At 54.3% G+C, this 20,689-nt stretch overlaps 1 protein-coding gene across 1 annotated transcript in view; it reads left to right on the forward strand.

Annotated features, from left to right (window-relative positions):
- Positions 1 to 9,536: 9,536 nt before the first annotated feature.
- Positions 9,537 to 20,689, forward strand: part of LOC119979685 (uncharacterized protein C14orf132) — a 61,112-nt gene continuing 49,959 nt past the window's right edge. Inside the window, exon 1 of the mRNA XM_038822231.1 lies at positions 9,537 to 10,090. Within this exon, the coding sequence (XP_038678159.1) occupies positions 10,064 to 10,090 (27 nt within the window). The 5' untranslated portion in view covers positions 9,537 to 10,063. The remainder of the gene's footprint in view (positions 10,091 to 20,689) is intronic.

Below are 20,689 nucleotides of genomic sequence, written 5' to 3' on the forward strand. Positions count from 1 at the left end.
CCCGGGCGAGACAGCAGTCGGAGATCTGCTGGATCCCAGGACCCAGCTGGAGCCCAGCCTGATGCTGAGCCTCAGGTTCTGCGGGACATGTCCCGCTCTCAGATGGCAATGGCCGAGGCTCTGCGGAGCTTGTCCCAGTTACCGAGGAGCATTGCCAAGGGCGTCAACACCATGGTGTAGACACCCACTCCTCCACCCTCCTTCCATGGGCATGGCCCTCCTCAGTCCCTGCCCCTTGGCAGTGCCTCCCTGGCACCCTTTCATTGCCACCCGAGCCGTACACCTGCAGGCAGTGCCACCAGAGTGAAAGCTTTCTGAGGCGAGCGCGACTTGGTCACGCCCACTGTGGGCGGGATTCTGATCTCACGAGGCACAATGGCTGCTGGGAAGCACATGGGAGGCTTCACCCAGTTTTGATTGGCCACACCGCGGCACGCTCCCAGTCCACCCGACGTGGCCGCTGGATTGCACCAATAAAGTTTATTTCCATTTATACAGTCAAGGTCCCGGATTCCATCCTGGCCCTGGGTGACTGTCCGTGTGGAGCTTGCATATTCTCCCCGTGCCTGCGTGGGTCTCACCCCCACAAACCCAGGGTATGTGGATTGGCCACGCCAAATTGCAGATTAATTGAAAAGAATAATAAAACAATCTTAAAATTCACCCTCCCTAACAGCACTGTGGGTGTACCTACACAATTTGTGCGCCAGTTCAAGAGGACGGCTGATCACCACCTTCTCAAGGGCAATTAGGGATGGGTTATAAATGGGTTATAAATGTTGGTCGAGACAGCGGTGCCCACAATCCATTCTGAAATGTTTTAAAAATCTCAGGAAGCCGTCCCAATATCTTCCTCAGTTCTGACGATGCGAAACGTTCATCCAAGAAAATAATCTGCTGTCCTCGTGTTATTGTTACTGAGGCCTGAGATGGTTGATGGATGAAATGTTGTTGGCTTTACTGACTCTGAATCACGAATATTCACAGGTTGCTTTCGGGGGAAGTAGGGAAAATTGGAAAAACAACCGTGGCCTCTTGGTCCATTTTCCTTTTTCCCGGTTTGTGGGATAGAATCCCAGTGCGGAGATTTGAGCACAAAATCCAGACTGAGATTCACAGTGCAGGGGGTCCTGGAGAAATTGGGAGCGAGTTTCATCATCACAAAGTCAGATGTAAATAGCGGTTATTGGCAACGATCGCGGGATGAAGGGTCTAAGTTGCTGATGACCTTCATTACAGCGTTTGGGGGGTTTGGGGCAAGATTCCCCCTTCTGGGGACCAAGTCCCCATGCCCGCCGGAAAACGGGCAAGGATCACTCCGGACTTTTTCCTCGAAGGTCCGGGGTGATTCCCCATTTTCCAGGGGGCTAGCAGAGCCCCGGCATGCGTCCTGAGGCTCTGGCTGCCGGCGGGGTTCTGCTCGTCAGACCGTGCGGCCGGACATACGCACGGCGGCCCACCTTGGCATCGGCGCGCGACATGGCGAAGCCACACAGAGGGCCTGGGCGGAGGAAGGTAGGTCCCTCACAGATCACGATGGCCCACCGATCGGGGGCCACCACTGAGGCCCCCCCCCCCCCGCCGGAGTCAGATACCCCCCGCCCCCCCCCCCCCCCCCCCCCGCAGGACCGCCAACGTGACCGCGGGTCCCAGCTCCCGCCGGGTGGTACCACATGAAAACCACGCCGGCGGGAGTTCGGCCGGTCGACCGCGGAGAATCGCGGCAGGGGCCTTTCCAACAGCCCCCAACCGGCGCCGCATCGACCACGCGCGCGGGTCTGCGGAGAATCGCCGCAGGGACCTTTCCAACGGCCCCCAACCGGCGCCGCATCGACCACGCGCGCAGGTCTGCGGAGAATCGCGGCAGGGGCCTTTCCAACGGCCCCCAACCAGCGCCGCATCGACCACGCGCGCGGGTCTGCGGAGAATCGCGGCAATGCCCTCGCACCGGGCCGGATTCCGGCGCCGAGGGTTGGAGATTCCCATCCTTGGTTTCAACAGATTATCCTTTGGCATCACATCCGTGTCAGAAATCTTGCAGGATAAAATGTCAGGTATCCGGGAAGGACCGGCTGGAGTCGTCCGGCACATGTTTAACGTCCTGATCCATGGATTCACTCAGATAGAAAATGAGACGGGAGTGCGAGCTGAGCTTTGACTCCGAGATGAAGCAGCCCTTACGCTCAAATAAAGTGAATTCTAGCAGTAACCTGGTATGATCCTTGGGCGTATTGTGGATGTGTCCGGTGTCTCCGTTGATCTAAAGAAGGCAACAACATTCAAGGAGTCTGCCGAAGGTTACAATGTGATTGAGCCCCAGAGATCGATGAGCCTCATAAATCAAGTCAGAGAGTTCCTGGTCCAGCCAGCTCTCGTCAACGAGCTGTTACATCAGGACATGGTGCTGGGGGGGCAGCGCAACGGAGGCCCTTTGAGAAAATCAAAGAGATGCTACTATGACCTGATATTTTAGCTCGCCGTCCCTGAACTATCGACTATCGTTGCTGCAAATACATCTTCTCCAGGACTGGGAGCTGGACCCTGCCAGATCCAGGTGGATAAAAGCGTAGACCAGGTTACCATTCATCCCGTTCACTGACAGAGACTGGAAGAGGTTTGCAGTGATAGAGAAAAAAGCATTGGCCGCGGCATAGGCTTGTGAAAAGTTTGTAGATTATGGGTGTGATTTAACATGCAAAGGAAGCCCAGTTTTGGGTGGGTACAGCGGGGTCTTTCTTGGTGTTTACAGCGTCGAGCACGACCTCCCTGTCAGATGGGATTATGTTTTTTTTGGGGTGGGCTGGGACGCCCACCAAGGCCGCACTAACCTCACTTCCTGCTCAGCCTAGCACCCTGGCAGTGCCACCTGGGCACCCTGGCAGTGCCACAGCCAGCCTCGCAGTGCCACATGGGCACCCTGGCAGTGCCACGGCCAGCCTCGCAGTGCCACGGCCAGCCTCGCAGTGCCACGGCCAGCCTCGCAGTGCCGCCTGGGAACCCTGGCAGTGCCACGGCCAGCCTCGCAGTGCCACATGGGCACCCTGGCAGTGCCACGGCCAGCCTCGCAGTGCCACGGCCAGCCTCGCGGTGCCACATGGGCACCCTGGCAGTGCTAGGCTGACACTACCAAGGTGCTTGGTTGCCAGCAGGAGTGCCGGGGTGCCACCCTGACCACAGCCCGGCCACCAGGGGGCCTCCGATGGCCTGGGGTAACCCCCACGTGCCGTTGTGCCTGGTCCACGCTGGTGTAGATCAGTGCTAAATGGCACCATGGCGAGGTCGCCCAGGCGTGGGCGTAGTTCCTGGGCCTCAGGAGAATCGGACGCAGACATAGATAAATGAGCCTAATGGCTCACTTAAATATACTAATCTGGATCTCGCCCAGCGAGAGCAAGATCCAGATCGCGACATCTCACGAGATCTCAGTAGATCCCGCGACGCGTTCCGAGTGTCGGAAATCTCCGGAGATACCCCTCGCAAGATTGAACGGCCTCGTCACATCACCGAGTTAGACAAGACAAGGACAGTCGATCGTGCCCATATTGGTGGTCTCCACTTCAAGTGACAGACCACACACCCTTCGGAACACTCTCAAACTCGAAGGAGTTATCCAAAATGTCTCCGTGAGTACAACGATCCAGATTGAGGATGATGGGATTTGCTGCAAAATCAGAGGATGTTCTGGGGATAAAGCAGATGCTTTGACCCCCACCTTAGTGGCAAGGCCTGAACAAGGTCATGGAGTCCTTGCTGGAGAAGTAGAAACCTTTCCATCAAAAACAACCACAACTCCGGAAGCAACAAGTCAGAGACTGAATTGAATCAGAGATGCGCAGGGATCTGATGAAGAATGTGTTTGTGTTGGAGAGCACTGTGCCAAAGGATGGGCAGCTACACAATCCTATTCTCAGACAGTAGAATGAGCAGAGAGGACACCAGTGCGGTTGATGATTTACTCATCTATGACGAGAGATCGGTCATTCTAAGAGTTCTGGGACTTGATACATTACCGGGCCACACGGTAATTAAGGCCTGAATTTTTCAGGTCTCCCTCCCACCATCGGAAGAGTCATCCCGCTAACTCCGACTGCCTCACAGCCCCTCGAATGAGCGCTAAATGGCTGCAGGAGGGAATTCCGCCCCTCACTCAGGAGGAAGTCCCACCTTAGAGAACTTCCAGCTAATCTGACTGGCCAACGGCTCTCCAGCCTAGGCAGCACTGTGGCACAGCGGTTAGCACAGTTGAATCACAGCTCCAGGGTCCCAGGTTCGATTCCCGGCTTGGGTCACTGTCTGTGCGGAGTCTGCACGTTCTCCCCATGTGTGCGCGGGTTTCCTCCGGGTGCTCCGGTTTCCTCCCGCAGTCCAAAGATGTGCAGGTTAGGTGGACTGGCCGTGATAAATTGCCCCTTAGTGTCCAAAAAAGGTTAGGTGGGGTTACTGGGTTATGGGGATAGGTTGGCAGTGTGGGCCTAAATGGGCTGCTCTTTCCAAGGGCCGGTGCAGACTCGATAGGCCAAATAGCCTCCTTCTGTACTGTGAATTGTATGATTCTATGAGTACCAGGAGTTGCATTGGGCCAAGAGGAATTGCAACCATTGTCCTCAGCCTATGTTCTGTCACCAGAGGACAAGGTAAGTTTAAAAGGTCCCAGGGTGGGGAGATTAGGAAAGGCCTGGGGGTGGGGGGAACGCAATCAGAAGGGAGCTCCTGATGGAGGCATCACCCCCTTCCTGCCCGAGATCTAGACCCATTAATTTTTTGGGTTTCCCCCTTGCCAGGTAAATCCAGCCACCAGCCTGAGAGCTGAGGTTCGGAGGGAAACAGACCTTCAATGGCCATTAATGGCTGCTTAAGGGCCTCAATTGGGTCAAAGTCCCTGCCTGCCCCCATATAAAATCGCTGAATGGTGAAGATGGGCAGGAATCCGGAGGAAATCCTGATCCATCAATTTCACCCCCCCCCCCCCCCCCCCCCCCCCCCCCATCCCCCACCCCCCGCCTGTCTGGGGAACATTGTTGAAGAGAATATTGTAATGCGTGGAATCCCAGACTTTGAATACTTTCCTTTAAAGAGTTCACATCCCCAGTTCCCTCAGACGTCCTGGTAATGCTGAAAGAGGGGTACGGACAGGAAAAGCATTGTGGGTGATTGGCGATGATGCCATTGCATTTCTCAGCTCTCGGTTAACCCCAGTCCAAAGTGGGCTTGCGCCTTGTGAACTCCTCATGGGAAAAAGAGTGAGAATGAACTCCCTGCTCCCCCAGACACACACACACACTCGTCAAACTGGAGACTTGGTAAACATGAGAGAGAAAAGATGAATATATCGGCCAGATGTGGAACCATCCCAAACATCACAAAGCACAAACCTGCCAGGTCACTAATCACGAGAGCCCGTTTGGATCTGAAACCAAACTCCATATGGACACATGGTTGGACATACACCACATCCATGGTCCTACCTCATCCAAACAGATAACAGTACAGTGAGACGAACAGATGTACACGAGTCTCCACATAGAGCTACCCAGTTGAAGCAGCATCAACCCAACCGAACAGAGCAGAGATGCTGCGAGAGGTCCAAATGACAACCTGAGACATCCATTAATGCTCTTCCTCCCACAGGAACCATCTCCCCAACCTCCTTCCCCGCAGAGTCTGAGACATCACCCTCAGGAACCATCTCCCCAACCTCCTTCCCAGCAGAGTCTGAGACATCACCCTCAGGAACCATCACCCCAACCTCCTTCCCTGCAGACTCTGAGACATCACCCTCAGGAACCATCTCCCCAACCTCCTTCCCCGCAGACTCTGGGTGATCATCCTCAGGAACCATCTCCCCAACCTCCTTCCCAGCAGACTCTGGGTGATCATCCTCAGGAACCATCTCCCCAACCTCCTTCCCCGCAGACTCTGGGTGATCATCCTCAGGAACCATCACCCCAACCTCCTTCCCCGCAGACTCTGGGTGATCATCCTCAGGAACCATCTCCCCAACCTCCTTCCCAGCAGACTCTGGGTGATCATCCTCAGGAACCATCTCCACAACCTCCTTCCCCACAGAGTCTGAGACATTACCCTCAGGAACCATCTCCCCAACCTCCTTCCCCGCAGACTCTGGGTGATCATCCTCAGGAACCATCTCCCCAACCTCCTTCCCAGCAGACTCTGGGTGATCACCCTCAGGAACCATCTCCCCAACCTCCTTCCCAGCAGACTCTGGGTGATCATCCTCAGGAACCATCTCCCCAACCTCCTTCCCAGCAGACTCTGAGACATCACCCTCAGGAACCAACGCTCCAACCTCCTTCCCCGCAGACTCTGGGTGATCATCCTCAGGAACCATCTCCCCAACCTCCTTCCCAGCAGACTCTGAGACATCACCCTCAGGAACCATCTCCCCAACCTCCTTCCCCGCAGACTCTGGGTGATCATCCTCAGGAACCATCTCCCCAACCTCCTTCCCAGCAGACTCTGGGTGATCATCCTCAGGAACCATCTCCCCAACCTCCTTCCCAGCAGACTCTGAGACATCACCCTCAGGAACCAACGCTCCAACCTCCTTCCCCGCAGACTCTGGGTGATCATCCTCAGGAACCATCTCCCCAACCTCCTTCCCAGCAGACTCTGAGACATCACCCTCAGGAACCATCTCCCCAACCTCCTTCCCCGCAGACTCTGGGTGATCATCCTCAGGAGCCATCTCCACAACCTCCTTCCCAGCAGACTCTGGGTGATCATCCTCAGGAACCATCTCCACAACCTCCTTCCCCACAGAGTCTGAGACATTACCCTCAGGAACCATCTCCCCAACCTCCTTCCCCGCAGACTCTGGGTGATCATCCTCAGGGACCAACGCTCCAACCTCCTTCCCCGCAGACTCTGGGTGATCATCCTCAGGAACCATCTCCCCAACCTCCTTCCCCGCAGACTCTGAGACATCACCCTCAGGAACCATCTCCCCAACCTCCTTCCCAGCAGACTCTGAGACATTACCCTCAGGAACCATCTCCCCAACCTCCTTCCCAGCAGAGTCTGAGACATCACCCTCAGGAACCATCTCCCCAACCTCCTTCGCAGCAGCAGGGGACGTGTTCTGCCAGACTAGTGAAACCACAACAGCAGCTATCGCCATAAACAGACCAAATGGAATCAGAGACGGAGGGGAGATGTAGGACAGTGGGTGAATTCTGTGTAATATGTCACTGGGGTACAGTAGATATACACCACAGGGAATGATGCAATGTCTCATGACCTAGCTCTCTGGTAGACCCCGCTGCAAGATGAAGTCAATGTAAGATCCAACATGATCAAGCATATTACACTGAAAGGTTGTCAACAAAAATAACTTGCATTTATATAGCACCTTTTATGTAGTGAAGCATCCAGGAAGCTGAAGATATGGTCACCAATGGGAGAGTGATTGAATCTGGAGATGCTCAGAGGCTGGGGTGGGAGCACCGAGGACTCAGAGGGGTGTGGGTCATAGAACATAGAATAGTACTGCACAGAACAGGCCCTTCAGCCCTCGATGTTGTGTGGAGCACTGTCCGAAACCAAGATCAAACTATCCCCCTCCCTGTCATGAGCTGATTACAGAGATAGGGAGGGGTGTGACTCCTGAGCTGACACAGATAGGGAGGGGTGAGGGTCCTGAGCTGATAGGGAGGGGTGAGGGTCCTGAGCTGATAGGGAGGGGTGAGGGTCCTGAGCTGATAGGGAGGGGTGAGGGTCCTGAGCTGATAGGGAGGGGTGAGGGTCCTGAGCTGATAGGGAGGGGTGAGGGTCCAAGCTGACACAGAGATAGGGAGGGGTGAGGGTCCGAGCTGACACAGAGATAGGGAGGAGTGAGGGTCCTGAGCTGATAGGGAGGGGTGAGGGTCCTGAGCTGACACAGAGATAGGGAGGGGTGAGGGTCCTGAGCTGACACAGAGATAGGGAGGGGTGAGGGGCCTGAGCTGACACAGAGATAGGGAGGGGTGAGGGGCCTGAGTTGATTACAGGATAGGGAGGGGTGAGGGTCCTGAGCTGATAGGGAGGGGTGAGGGTCCTGAGCTGACGCAGAGATAGGGAGGGGTGAGGGTCCTGAGTTGACACAGAGATAGGGAGGGGTGAGGGGCCTGAGTTGATTACAGGATAGGGAGGGGTGAGGGTCCTGAGCTGATGCAGAGATAGGGAGGGGTGAGGGTCCTGAGTTGACACAGAGATAGGGAGGGGTGAGGGGCCTGAGTTGACACAGAGATAGGGAGGGGTGAGGGGCCTGCGTTGATTACAGGATAGGGAGGGGTGAGGGTCCTGAGCTGACGCAGAGATAGGGAGGGGTGAGGGCATGAAGGGATTTTAACCCATAAATGGGAGTGTTAATGAGAAAGGAAACGGAATGCTAACTGTTAATTTACTTCACCAACAGTGTAATAGGTATTATTCCAGCCACTTGCAATGAAGGACAAAGAGGATGAAATGGTGACGGCAGGCTCAGCCAATCCAATCTCACTGCTGAGCTCAAATGAACTTTTCCAGTGTAAATTGGGAAAGGGGTCAAAGAAGAATCATTGCTTCCCCCGCAGGGAAAATATAGATGGGCAACAAATTCTGCTTTGCCATTGGCCACGAATAAACTTTGTTTTAAAAGCTTGCGGTTGGGCAAAAAGAGATCTGAAATGCCACGGAAATTGCTGGGAATGCTCAGCGGGCCGGGTAGCATCTGTGAGAGAGAAAGACTGAGTTAACGTTTCCGGTCAATGGTCTTTCATCCTCTGAGATATCTCAGTCCGGTCTCCTGTGCATTCACCATTTCCATCGCTCTACCATTGGCGGCCGTGCCTTCAGCTACCTGGGCCCTCAGTTGTCATAGAATTTACAATGCAGAAGGAGGCCATTTGGCCCATCAAGTCTGCACCGGCTCTTGGAAAGAGCACCCTACCCAAGGTCTACACCTCCACCCTATCCCCATAACCCCACCCAACACTAAGGGCAATTTTGGACACTAAGGGCAATTTAGCATGGCCAATCCACCTAACTTGCACATCTTTGGACTGTGGGAGGAAATCGGAGCACCCGGAGGAAACCCACGCACACACGGGGAGGATGTGCAGACTCCGCACAGACAGTGACCCAAGCTGGAATCGAACCTGGGACCCTGGAACTGTGAAGCAATTGTGCTAGCCACAATGCTACCGTGCTGGTGGGATTCTCTCTTTAAAACTCTCTGCCTCTCTCTCTCTCTCTCCACCTTAAAACCAATACTTGGAACAAGCCTTTGCCCACCTGTTCTAATATCTCCTTTACATGGCTTAGTGCCACATTTCGGGGAAGACAAATACTCCTGTTGTGGTCAAGCTGCTACAGAAATGCAGAGCGTTGTGGCTGAGGACTGGGAAAAGTTAGAACAAGGTCAAATAGACACATGGAAATGGGTCTGGCCAGAACACTAAGAGGCGGTGAATTAGAGTATAAACAGCTGAGTGGCTGAGCTGCTGTCCAACCCACTGGGTATGTCCAGCATTTTCTGTCCTGAATTCGGATCTCCCTCAACCTGCAGCAGCAGCTTTTCCTGTCGAGTATTTCTCAGCCTCTGCACCTCAATCAGCACAAATATCATCTCCCTTTTGGAAGTAGAGACGAGTCTCTCTCTCTCTCTGTGCCCTGGTTTAGGCCCTGTGTTGCTAGGGGAGTGTTGCCCTAGTAACTAAGTGACAAGACACATGAAGGGTTTGAGAGGATGAAAACAGCGCCACATGACTACTAGATGTAACGGGCTCTCTCTCTCTCCCCTCCCAAGTGGAAGGCTTATTTAGATTTTCATGTGCGTAGAGCAGTTGTTCCAAGCGCCCTGTCCAGCAGCCTCCAACAAAACAGTTCAGAGATATCATCCCGGTGCTGCCATTGAGGGGAGAGCAGAGACTCGGACCTGAGGAGTGTGTGTGTGTGTGTGAGAGAGAGAAGGAGAGAAAGACAAAGAGATGAGCTCGATGAAAGGTTTTTGCTGAAAACAGGGAGATTTATCGGGACCAAGAACTGTCAACTTTGGGAGGAGAGTGGACTTGGAGAGACAGCCACCATGGACCTTTCCTTCATGGCCGCACAGGTAGACCACCCAAAATTTAAGTTACCTCACGGAAGAAAATATTAAATTCTTGTCGCTTTTATTTTAAAAATGTCGGAAAATTAAGGGACAACAAAAAAAAAAATCTGTATTCTCCTGAGAGAAAGACTGAAAGGAATGGATTTGATAGCCCAGTAAATAACAGAATTCGGGCATGTTTGTGTTTTCCCTCAATGGTTTCTCTCACTGTGACTGTCAGAGAGTTTTTATACGGCCACATTAGACTCTGGATATGATTGCTGGGCACGGTTCGACATGAAGACCCATGTTCATTATTTTCTGGCTCGCTGTTAATGAGTGGCATTCCTGAATCTTTTCATTTGTTCCTCCCTAGCCTCCCCCTCCTGAGCCCCTCGGTGATTTTTCTCCAGACCCTGGTTATGTACTCGTGCACTGGTCAATTCTCTCTCTCCATCCCTGCTACCCCAGGCACAAACATTCAGACAATGCTGTGAATTGACCCCCCCCCCCCCCCCCCGCCCTTTCCTGTCCTCCTCCCCTCGCTTTGGAGGGTGTGAGGGAGGCAGATGCCCCCCCCCCCCCCACCCCTTTGACACCATGGCCGGGATTAGGACCCTGTAAGTAAGAGGCTGTGAGGGAGGAAGCCCTTTGGGGATTGACTCTGATGAGGGGCATGGGGAGGCAAGTTGCATTGTCAACACACAGCTCAACAGGCGGAGGGAGTGAAGTGGACCGAGGCCCATGATGTAGCAAAGCCCATAACTGGTCAATGTGCTGCCCAATGTGGTACTGGTGAGGAAGGGCAGACCCAGGATGTGGCTCCAGTGAGGAAGGGAAATCCCGGGATGTGTTCCCGGTGAGGAGGGGAAATCCTGGGAACTGGCCTCGGTGAGTAGGGGCAATCCGAGATGTGGTCCTGGTGACGAGTGGCAATCCCTGGATGTGATCCTGGGATCTGGTGCCGGGACGGCCCCAGTGAGAAGGGGTAATCCCAGGATCTGGCCCCAGTGAGAAGGGGTAATCCCAGGATCTGGCCCCAGTGAGAAGGGGTAATCCCAGGATCTGGCCCCAGTGAGAAGCGGACATCGCGGGATGTGGCCCCTCTGAGGAGTGGCAATCCCAGGATGTGGTCCCAGGATGTGGTTCTGGGATGTGGTGCCGGGATGTGGTGCCGGGATGAGGTACCGGGATGTGGTGCCGGGACGTGGTCGCGGGATGTGGTGCCGGGACGTGGTCCCGGGATGTGGTGCCGGGACGTGGTGCCGGGATGATGTGCCCGGGATGTGGTGCCGAGATGTGGTGCCGGGACGTGGTGCCGGGATGTGGTGCCAGGACATGGTCCCGGGATGTGGTGCCGGGACGTGGTGCCGGGATGATGTGCCCGGGATGTGGTGCCGGGATGTGGTGCCGGGATGCGGTGCCGGGATGTGGTCCCAGGATGTGGTCCCGGGATGTGGTACCGGGATGTGGTGCCGGGACCTGGTGCCGGGATGTGGTACCGGGACGTGGTACCGGGATGTGGTCCCGGGATGTGGTGCCGGGACGTGGTGCCGGGACGTGGTCCCGGGACGTGGTGCCGGGACGTGGTGCCGGGACGTGGTGCCGGGATGTGGTCCCGGGATGTGGTGCCGGGATGTGGTGCCGGGATGTGGTGCTGGGATGTGGTCCCGGGATGTGGTGCCGGGACGTGGTGCCGGGACGTGGTGCCGGGATGTGGTGCCGGGATGTGGTACCGGGATGTGATGCCGGGATGTGGTACCGGGATGTGGTACCGGGATGTGGTCCCGGGATGTGGTGCCGGGATGTGGTGCCGGGATGTGGTGCCGGGATGTGGTACCGGGATGTGGTGCCGGGATGTGGTACCGGGATGTGGTCCCGGGATGTGGTGCCGGGACGTGGTGCCGGGACGTGGTGCCGGGACGTGGTGCCGGGACGTGGTGCCGGGACGTGGTGCCGGGATGTGGTACCGGGATGTGGTGCCGGGATGTGGTACCGGGACGTGGTGCCGGGATGTGGTACTGGGATGTGGTACCGGGACGTGGTGCTGGGACGTGGTGCCGGGATGTGGTACCGGGATGTGGTACCGGGATGTGGTACCGGGATGTGGTCCCGGGATGTGGTGCCGGGATGTGGTACCGGGATGTGGTGCCGGGATGTGGTACTAGGATGTGGTACCGGGACGTGGTGCTGGGACGTGGTGCCGGGATGTGGTACCGGGATGTGGTACCGGGACGTGGTGCCGGGATGTGGTGCCGGTTTCTGATGTTCACATGCCGGGCTAATCCCGGGATTGCTGCTGCCTCTCCTCACTAATTGATTGGTAATGATGGTGTCTGCGGTGACGGTGGTGGTGGTGATTGCCTGGCAATGTGACGGTGGGAAGCAACATAAACTGGTGTCAGCTCTCGAGGGAGGGGAAGCTGGCTGGGTTCCTGCCCTCGACCATTAACTACCCCCAGCCTCTCCTGCCTCACCACCTCCACTGCACTGATTGTGGGTGGGGGTGGAGTAGTGCATGGTGTTGGGAGTTTGGGTCCAGCTTGAAATGCTCGCCCCTCCTCTTCGTATGTGCGGTATGGGGGATCGAGGAATTCTGGGGGTGGGACTGCATCTGTTAAATAGACTTCCAGACAAGCCAGGAGCTTCAGGAAGAAGAAGACACAACAGTGGGAAAGAGGAAGAAGGAGAGTCTGAACAGTGTGTGTATCGAGCCCGATATTGATTGGTTCTTGTCTCTCTGCCTCCTGCCCAATCTCGAGATCAATCAGTTAACTTAAAACCCTTCAATATTTATTCATTGCTTCTCAACAACTGTGATAAAGTTCATATGATTGGTTTGTCATTTGTTGCTTCATCAACAGATTCAAGCAGCCTGCTGACCTTTCACCTTTCTGGTTGTGGGAGCAGGCTGGTTGCTATGGTGACTGAATGTAGGTCAGACAGGAAAGGTCAACCATTTCCCGAGGGAGGCTGGGAATGCTGGCTAACTCCAGATTTCTGCTGTTCACATGCACAACTATTGATGGGCACCCATGGTGGGGGTGTCTGGGAATATCTCTCCCAACCCGTGCGATCCTTGAGGCCAAGGCGGGTGAGGTCTACCTTGGGAGGTCGCACAAAATGAGTGATAGTCCGCCCCTTTCGCCCTGGAGATTCTAATCTCTCTGATTCAATGGAAAATATAACTGGTCAGGGTGCGCAATTCAGTTTCCGCTTGCTCTGCGCTGTTGTCGTAGAATTACGTTACTTCCTGACTGTTTGCAGCCTATTTAACTGGAATTAGCTGGTCTCACCCCACTCCCATTATTGCCAACCATTGGTGCCCGAATTCCTGGAGGATTCATCATATGACCTGCAAGTCTCCATTCACCAACCTGCCCATGCTGACGTCATTGGTCAAGCACACGGCCATCATTGCGATCCACCTTCCCATGGACATTTTTATCTGCTTGGCTGAATCCTCATCGTCAGTCGAACGTCCTATCCTGCCAACACATCTTTGATACTTTTAGAACTGATAACAGTAAGTGTTGGAAGAACACTTACTGAGTTTTTGAATGGCGGGCAGGCTAGGGAAGGCCTGGGATGTGGGCAAAGTGGGTGACCATGGTGACAGGGGAGAGACCGGGGTGGGAGGGGAGGGGATGGAGGTTTAACGGCTACCAGATCTTAAGGAAAGAGTGATCTATGTCAGAAGGGGGCTTCTGATTGGACCCCTCCCCACGCCCCACACTCCTTCCGTCCTGAAATGTCGTTCATTTTCGGGCTTCCCCACACCAGGAAAATCATCCCACCGGCCTCAAAATTAAGGCTGGACAGGAAACAGCCCTTAAGTGGCCATTGGAGCTAGGGTGGGTCCTGTCTGAGGTCGTGACCTCCCTTGTGTAAAAGTGCTGTCTGCTTGGAGCGGGCAGGAGCCGGACGGAATCCCATCCCTTCAATTTCACACTCTCGCCTCACCTACAAATCGGCCAGTGAGGAAGCGTGAAGTTCTGGCAACCTGAAAGACGAACACACTTTTTAATATTTTTTTCTCAGCAGTTGGAGTGTTGGCTGCAAAACAAGCTAGGCCCCAGAGCTCCGGGTGAGGCCCCATTGACAAGTGCTCTCTCTCTCAGGTTGTCACCAGAATTGGGGAATGGAGGGGGGGGAAGAGGGGAAATGGGTCGATGCCATTGAGCTGAATTCCCATCACTTCCACCAGTGCCGATTCCCGGGATTGATACAGTGGGCAGCACGGTAGCATTGTGGATAGCACAATTGCTTCACAGCTCCAGGGTCCCAGGTTCGATTCTGGCTTGGGTCACTGTCTGTGCGGAGTCTGCACGTCCTCCCCGTGTGTTCGTGGGTTTCCTCCGGGTGCTCCGGTTTCCTCCCACAGTCCAAAGATGTGCAGGTTAGGTGGATTGGCCATGATCAATTGCCCTTAGTGTCCAAAATTGCCCTCAGTGTTGGGTGGGGATTACTGGGTTATGGGGATAGGGTGGAGGTGTTGACCTTGGGTAGGGTGCTCTTTCCAAGAGCCGGTGCAGACTCGATGGGCCGAATGGCCTCCTTCTGCACTGTAAATTCTATGATAAGGTCCCTGGGACCACAGGCAATTCCAAACAGGAAGCTTTTTCTCCATTCGTGGAATATGGCAAAGCCTGTGATTATTGCCCATCCATCATTGCCCTTGAGGAGGTGGTGGACGAACTGAGTGGCAAGCTAGGGCACTTCAGAGGGTAGTGAAGAGCCCGTCGCATTGCTGTGGGTTTGGAGTCACATGTAGGTCAGACCAGGTAAGGACGGCAGATTTCCCTCCCTAAAGGGCGGGAAGTGAGCTAGATGGGTTTGTCTGAAAATCTGATCAGTCACCCTTACTGAACTGAAACTATCCTTTCTAGAATTATCAAATTTGCAAACAAACATTGCGGGATTGAGCCATTAGACAGGCCTCTGGATTACTAGTTGGACATTAATACTGTGCTACTGTACCCACTGGAATCCCTGCCAACTAGTTTTGGGTACTGTCCCCAGGCACCTTACTGCCTGTGGCAAGTTTCTGCACTGCAGTTTCACTCCAGGAAGGGGCGTCAATGACATTCCAGTAACTGCAAAGCCGATTGGAGGAAGTATCCCAGGAAACTGGTTATTTGGCCCTCCCGGTCTGTGCTGGTCTTTAACCTCCACACAAGTCTCTGGCCAACCTATTGGACCCCGGATTATCCTTGTATCCTTTTCCCAAATGCCCTTTAGCCACTGGAGTTGGGAGGCAGCAAGCTGATTGGTGAGTGGGAGTTTGACACCTCCAATAATCCACAGACATCACTGCCCTCAGACCAACTAAAGAACCGGGAACAAACTGAGAAATGGAAAAGTTTCGTCACCACTCTGCGCGACAGGTGGGAGGGGACGGGGGACGGGGGGGGGGGGGGGGGGGGGGGGGGGGGTGGGTGTCTGTCTTCGCATTGTCAGCCAGGGTTTCCATGAGCCCAGCTGTGACCAGGAGTGGCTGGTTTTTCAGGCCAGCTGGGTAATAAGGTACCATCCAACCTGGCAACCCATCATCCGCTCTCCCAGACAGGTTGAATTGTCCACCCAACTGGTTTCTGCTGGCGAGTAGGATTTATCCGTTAGCTGCATTCAACAACTCATGACATTGGCAACTCAACTTTCAATGCATCTCCTGCCATTCTAGAACTTTCTCTGCCTTGCTACCTAATGATAATCTTGATTAGTGTCACAAGTAGGATTGTATTACCTCTGCAATGAAGTTACTGTGAAAACCCCCTCATCACTTCCGGTATGTGGGCTTTGCTGGCCAGACCAGCATTTATTGACCGTGTTGCCCTTGAGAAGGTGGTGGTGAGCTGCCTTCTTGAATTGCTGCAGTCCATATGGTGTAGATACACCCACTGTGCTGTTAGGGAGGGAGTTCCAAGGTTTTGACCCAACGACAGTGAAGGAACGGCCAATATATTTCAGAGTCAGGCTGGTGAGTGACTTGGAGGGGAACCTCCAGATGGGCCCCAGTCGGATGCCGAGCCTCTGGTCAAGGTTCTCCCAGAGCTGCTGCAGCTGATAGGACACAGCTGTGACATTCAGGAAGGGGCGTCAATGACATTCCAGTAACTGCAAAGCCGATTGGAGGCTGCAGGCACAGGAGATGGTGCGGCAAAATGTGGCACTGAGGACAACACCAGTAGCATGGCGACCGCAGTGGAAAAGCTGGAGCACGACGTCTGCGTCTTGAGTAGTGGTGTCCAAGGAATGGGTCAGTATTGACGACCATGGTTGAGGGCCTCGACATCATGACCCAGTCGCTGGGGGACCTGAGCCAGATGCAGATGGACACTGCTGAGGCACGACAGAGCATGGCCCAGTCACTGAGGAGCATTGCTGAGGATGTCGACACCACAGTGCAGAGAATGGGGAGCCTCCAGGACAGGCCAGACAACTCATTCCAGCTGCCCCTCCATCCCATGGAGTCACCGAGGGCCCGACTTTCACTCTCAGGGAAGAGGAAGCGCTGGAACCCACATGGGGGGGTCTGACACCAAAGAGACTAAGGTGGTCCCAGTTCTTCTGAATCCCCCCCCTCCGGTCACCAGCGCATCTGAAGAGCAGCAGGTAGAACAGGGTGTCACTGTGACACCTGTGACATCAGAATGTTGGCTCGGGACCCTCACTTCAGACTCTGCAGGAGACAACCGCCAAGGGCATCAAAGTTCCTAGTGGAGTGGTGCAGCGACAGCAATCTCTCCCTCAATGTCAGCAAAACTAAAGAGCTGGTCATTGACTTCAGGAAGCAAAGTATCGTGCACACTCCTGCCTGCATCAATGGTGCCAAGGTGGAAATGGTTGACAGCTTCAAGTTCCTAGGGGTGCACATCACCAACAATCTGTCCTGGCCCACCCACGGCCCCCCAGCCCCTCATGCTCTACCTCCTTCTTTGTCCAGCATGTTGCCCCACTGCTCTTCCAGACTGTGGAGGACACAGCAGACCACCACAAAGTTGGAGACCACTCTGGGGAGGGCGGGGGGGGGGGGGGCGGGGGGCGGGGTGGGACTGCAGAGCCCTGCCAGGGTGGTCAAGACATCAGAACCACATTTATAGCAGCCTGAGGCACTGCTCAATGACAGCCCGGGGTGGTAACGTGGGCCTCATTGTATCGGATCTGTGCCTCGGCCTCAGGCCTCTGCACTGGCGTCATCAGCCGTGACCTCAGCGGGTATACCTTGTCCTCCTCGAGCCAACCCATCCTCCTGGGGTGGTCTGCGAAGACACTGGGGATCTTAGAGTGCCCCAGGATGTAGCTGTCATGCACACTCTCAGGTAGTGGGCAGACACGTGCATGATCCTTCGGTGGTGATTGCACATGATCTGAACATTCAGGGAGTAGAATCCTTTCTGTTAATATCGGGCACTCCCTGATGCCCCGGTGCTCACAGGCGACATGTGGGGCATCGATCACCCCCTGGACCTGGGGCATCCCAGTGTTGGCAGCGAATACTGCAGCTCAGGCATCTTGGTGGGCCTGGGACAGGTTGAAGGTGGTCGCGTCTGATACGTGGGCATGCAGGGCGTCCGTCACCTCCTGAATGCACCTGTGGGCTGAAGATTGCGATATGCCACACAGGTCCCTGATTGAGCCCTGGAATAACCCAGTGGCATCAAAATCTAGAGCTGCACTGAGTGAACCACGCCATCAGGTACTCGGCCCAACAGAGGCAGAGAATCGCGGAGGCCCCGAAGAATACTGCGTCAGGCACTCTAATGAAATGCAAACGGTGTTTACTGTGCCTGCATTCCGGGACCCATTGACACTGCTGTCAAGGTGATGGAGAATTGCGACTTGGCATGCTGCTGCATTTTTGGCGTCGGAATCGGTTCCCCACCCAATCGCCTTTTCCAATTTCAGCGTCGGCCAACGGAGAATTGCGCCCCATGTCTCTGAGTCACATAGGAGAGAGGATATCACTACGGTACTGATCTGGCTCCGAGATACTGGTCTTCAAAGACTGTCTTCCTGACGTGACTGCAGGCTGCACTGACACACAGAGGCGGTGTTGAACCTCGCCGCCAATGCCTGCCCTTGTTTATAGCAGGCCCCCAACGTATGGAAAATGGTCCACGTTGTTCAAGCGGCATGGTAGCTCAGTGGTTAGCACTGTTGCTCACAGCGCCAGGGTCCCAGGTTTGATTTCCGGCTTGGGTCACTGTCTGTGTGGAGTTAGTACTTTCTCCCCGTGTCTGCGTGGGTTTCCTCCGGGTGCTCCAGTTTCCTCCCACAGTCTAAAGATGTGCAGGTTAGGTGGATTGGCCATGATACATTGCCCTTAGTGTCCGAAAAGGTTAGCGGGTTACGGGGATACGGTGGCGGGAGGCTTAAGTAGGGAGCTCTTTCCAAGGTCCAGTGCAGACTCGATGGGCTGAATGGCCTCCTTCTGCACTGTAAATTCTATGAAGATCTCGTTGATGTGTGGCGAGGACATGTTGGGAGAATACCTTTACCTTATGGACGTTTAGTGTAAGACCCATGCGCTCTTACGCCTCGGTGAAGAACGATGGTTCGGAGCTTGTCCTCCGAGTGTGTGCAGACATGAACATTGTCTACATACTATAGTTCTATTACAGAGGAAAAGTGAATTCTACAACATTGTTTTCAGTTCATGAACCACTGTGAGGGATATCTTATTGTACTTTGATTCTGGCTTCTGGAACCCACGTGAACTGATATTTATTTTCTCTGTGGTCTCTGCAATGTAAATCCATGCTTTCTCTATCTCTCGCATTACTGTTTGAGTGCAAACCCTCCTCCCATTTTGAGTGTGCGCAAATAAACTAACCCTCTGAGTTCATCCTATTCCAAGTTTGCTATGGGATTATTCAAAGAATAATGGATCGTACCAAAACTGAGACATTGGGAAATACGTCACTTTTATAAAATGAAACAAATCAAAATACCTTCCTGTTTACAGACAGGTGGTGGGAGGAGAAATTAATGCTGTCTAAATTAACACCGCTTCTGTCAGTAACAATTAGATTTCTGGGTAATGATAGCATTTTCACGATATCTAATGTTCTGCCATTGAAGAGGTAATATTCACTCTGTGACTTCTGTATTAAAACCTTTCATCATTTTATAGACCTCTATCAGGTCTCCCACCCCCTCCCTTTTCAAGAGGATAGAGATCTGACCTATTCAACCTCTCCATTATCTCGATAGCTTTTCTATAATCTGGAGACTGAACTGTATGCAGCTTGCTCTGACAAGTTTAGCATTACTTCTCCACTTTTCAATTTTATCCCTCGAGAAATGAACTTTTTTATGGTCTTATTGCTTTGAGTGTTTCCTGTCTTTGGACGCTGCCTCCACGCAATTTAGATGAACTTTTATTCTTTTGTGGCATTTATCGCCCATCCATAACTGCCCTTGAGCAGGTGGTGGTGAGCTGCCTTCTTGAAGCGCTGCAATCCCTGAGGTGTAGGTACACCCACTGTGCTGTTAGGGAGGGAGTTCCAGGATGTTGCCCCAGCGACAGTGAAGGAACGGGGATATATTTCCAAGTCAGGGTGGTGAGTGACTCGGAGGGGAATCGCCAGGCGGTGGGGTTCCCAGGTATCTGCTGCCCTTGTCCTTCTAGATGGTAGTGGTCGTGGAAGGTTCTGTTGAAGGAAGCTTGATGAGTTGCTGCAGTGCATCTTGTAGATGGTACACACGGCTGCCACTGTCCATCAGTGGAAGAGAGAGTGAATGTTTCAGGTGGTGGATGGGATGGCGATCAAGTGGGGCTGCTTTGTCCTGTGAGGTGTTCATTTTCTAAACTATTGTTGGAGCTGCACCCATCCAGGCAAGTGGAGAATATTCCATCACAATCTTGACTTCTGCCTTGTCGACAATGGACAGGGGGTCAGGAGCTGAGTTACATTGAACATTGTGCAGTCATCCATGAATATTCCCATTCTGACCTTATGGTCATTGATGAAGCAGCTGAAGATGGTTGGGTCACACCGGGTGAGAGCAGGTGTGAACGGCGCCAGCAGGACTCGGCTTTTTTACCATGACTCCTGGGCCGAGAATCGGCGGGTTGGCTGAGTAGAGTGGCCCCCGACCAGCGCTGCGCCAACCACGCCGGCGCCGATTCTCCGCTCTGTGAAGAATTGCGTGCTGGCGTCGGGCAGGTGTGGCGCGATTCGTGCCGGCCGCGGGGACTCTCCGGCCCGGCGTCGGGCTGAGAGAATCCCATCCCCTTATTCCTTAGTCCAGCACCGGGATTCTCCAGCCTTTGTAATTATCGGTTCCCACTAGCAGCGCACCCCACCCCCCCTCCCCCCCCCCCCCCGTGCCGGCCACCCCCCCCGTGCCGCCCCCCTGCACCGTGCCGGCCACCCCCCTCCCCCCCCCCGTGGGTTCCCCGGCAGTGTGGGGTGGCTTCAATGGGTAATCCTATTGGCAAATGGCAGGAATTGCGAATCCCACTGCCAGGGAACGCGGCCGACGAGAAACTCACGGCCGGGAAATGGGAGAATCCCGCCCCAGTTCTTCTCAAAGATTTTTCTCACTTCGACCCCCATTGCGACACTTCGAAATTGGCTTGGTCCCACCTGCCCGCAAAAATGAAACAGAAAAGTA

Source organism: Scyliorhinus canicula, chromosome 2 (genome assembly GCF_902713615.1).
Source record: "Scyliorhinus canicula chromosome 2, sScyCan1.1, whole genome shotgun sequence".
NCBI lineage: Eukaryota > Metazoa > Chordata > Chondrichthyes > Carcharhiniformes > Scyliorhinidae > Scyliorhinus > Scyliorhinus canicula.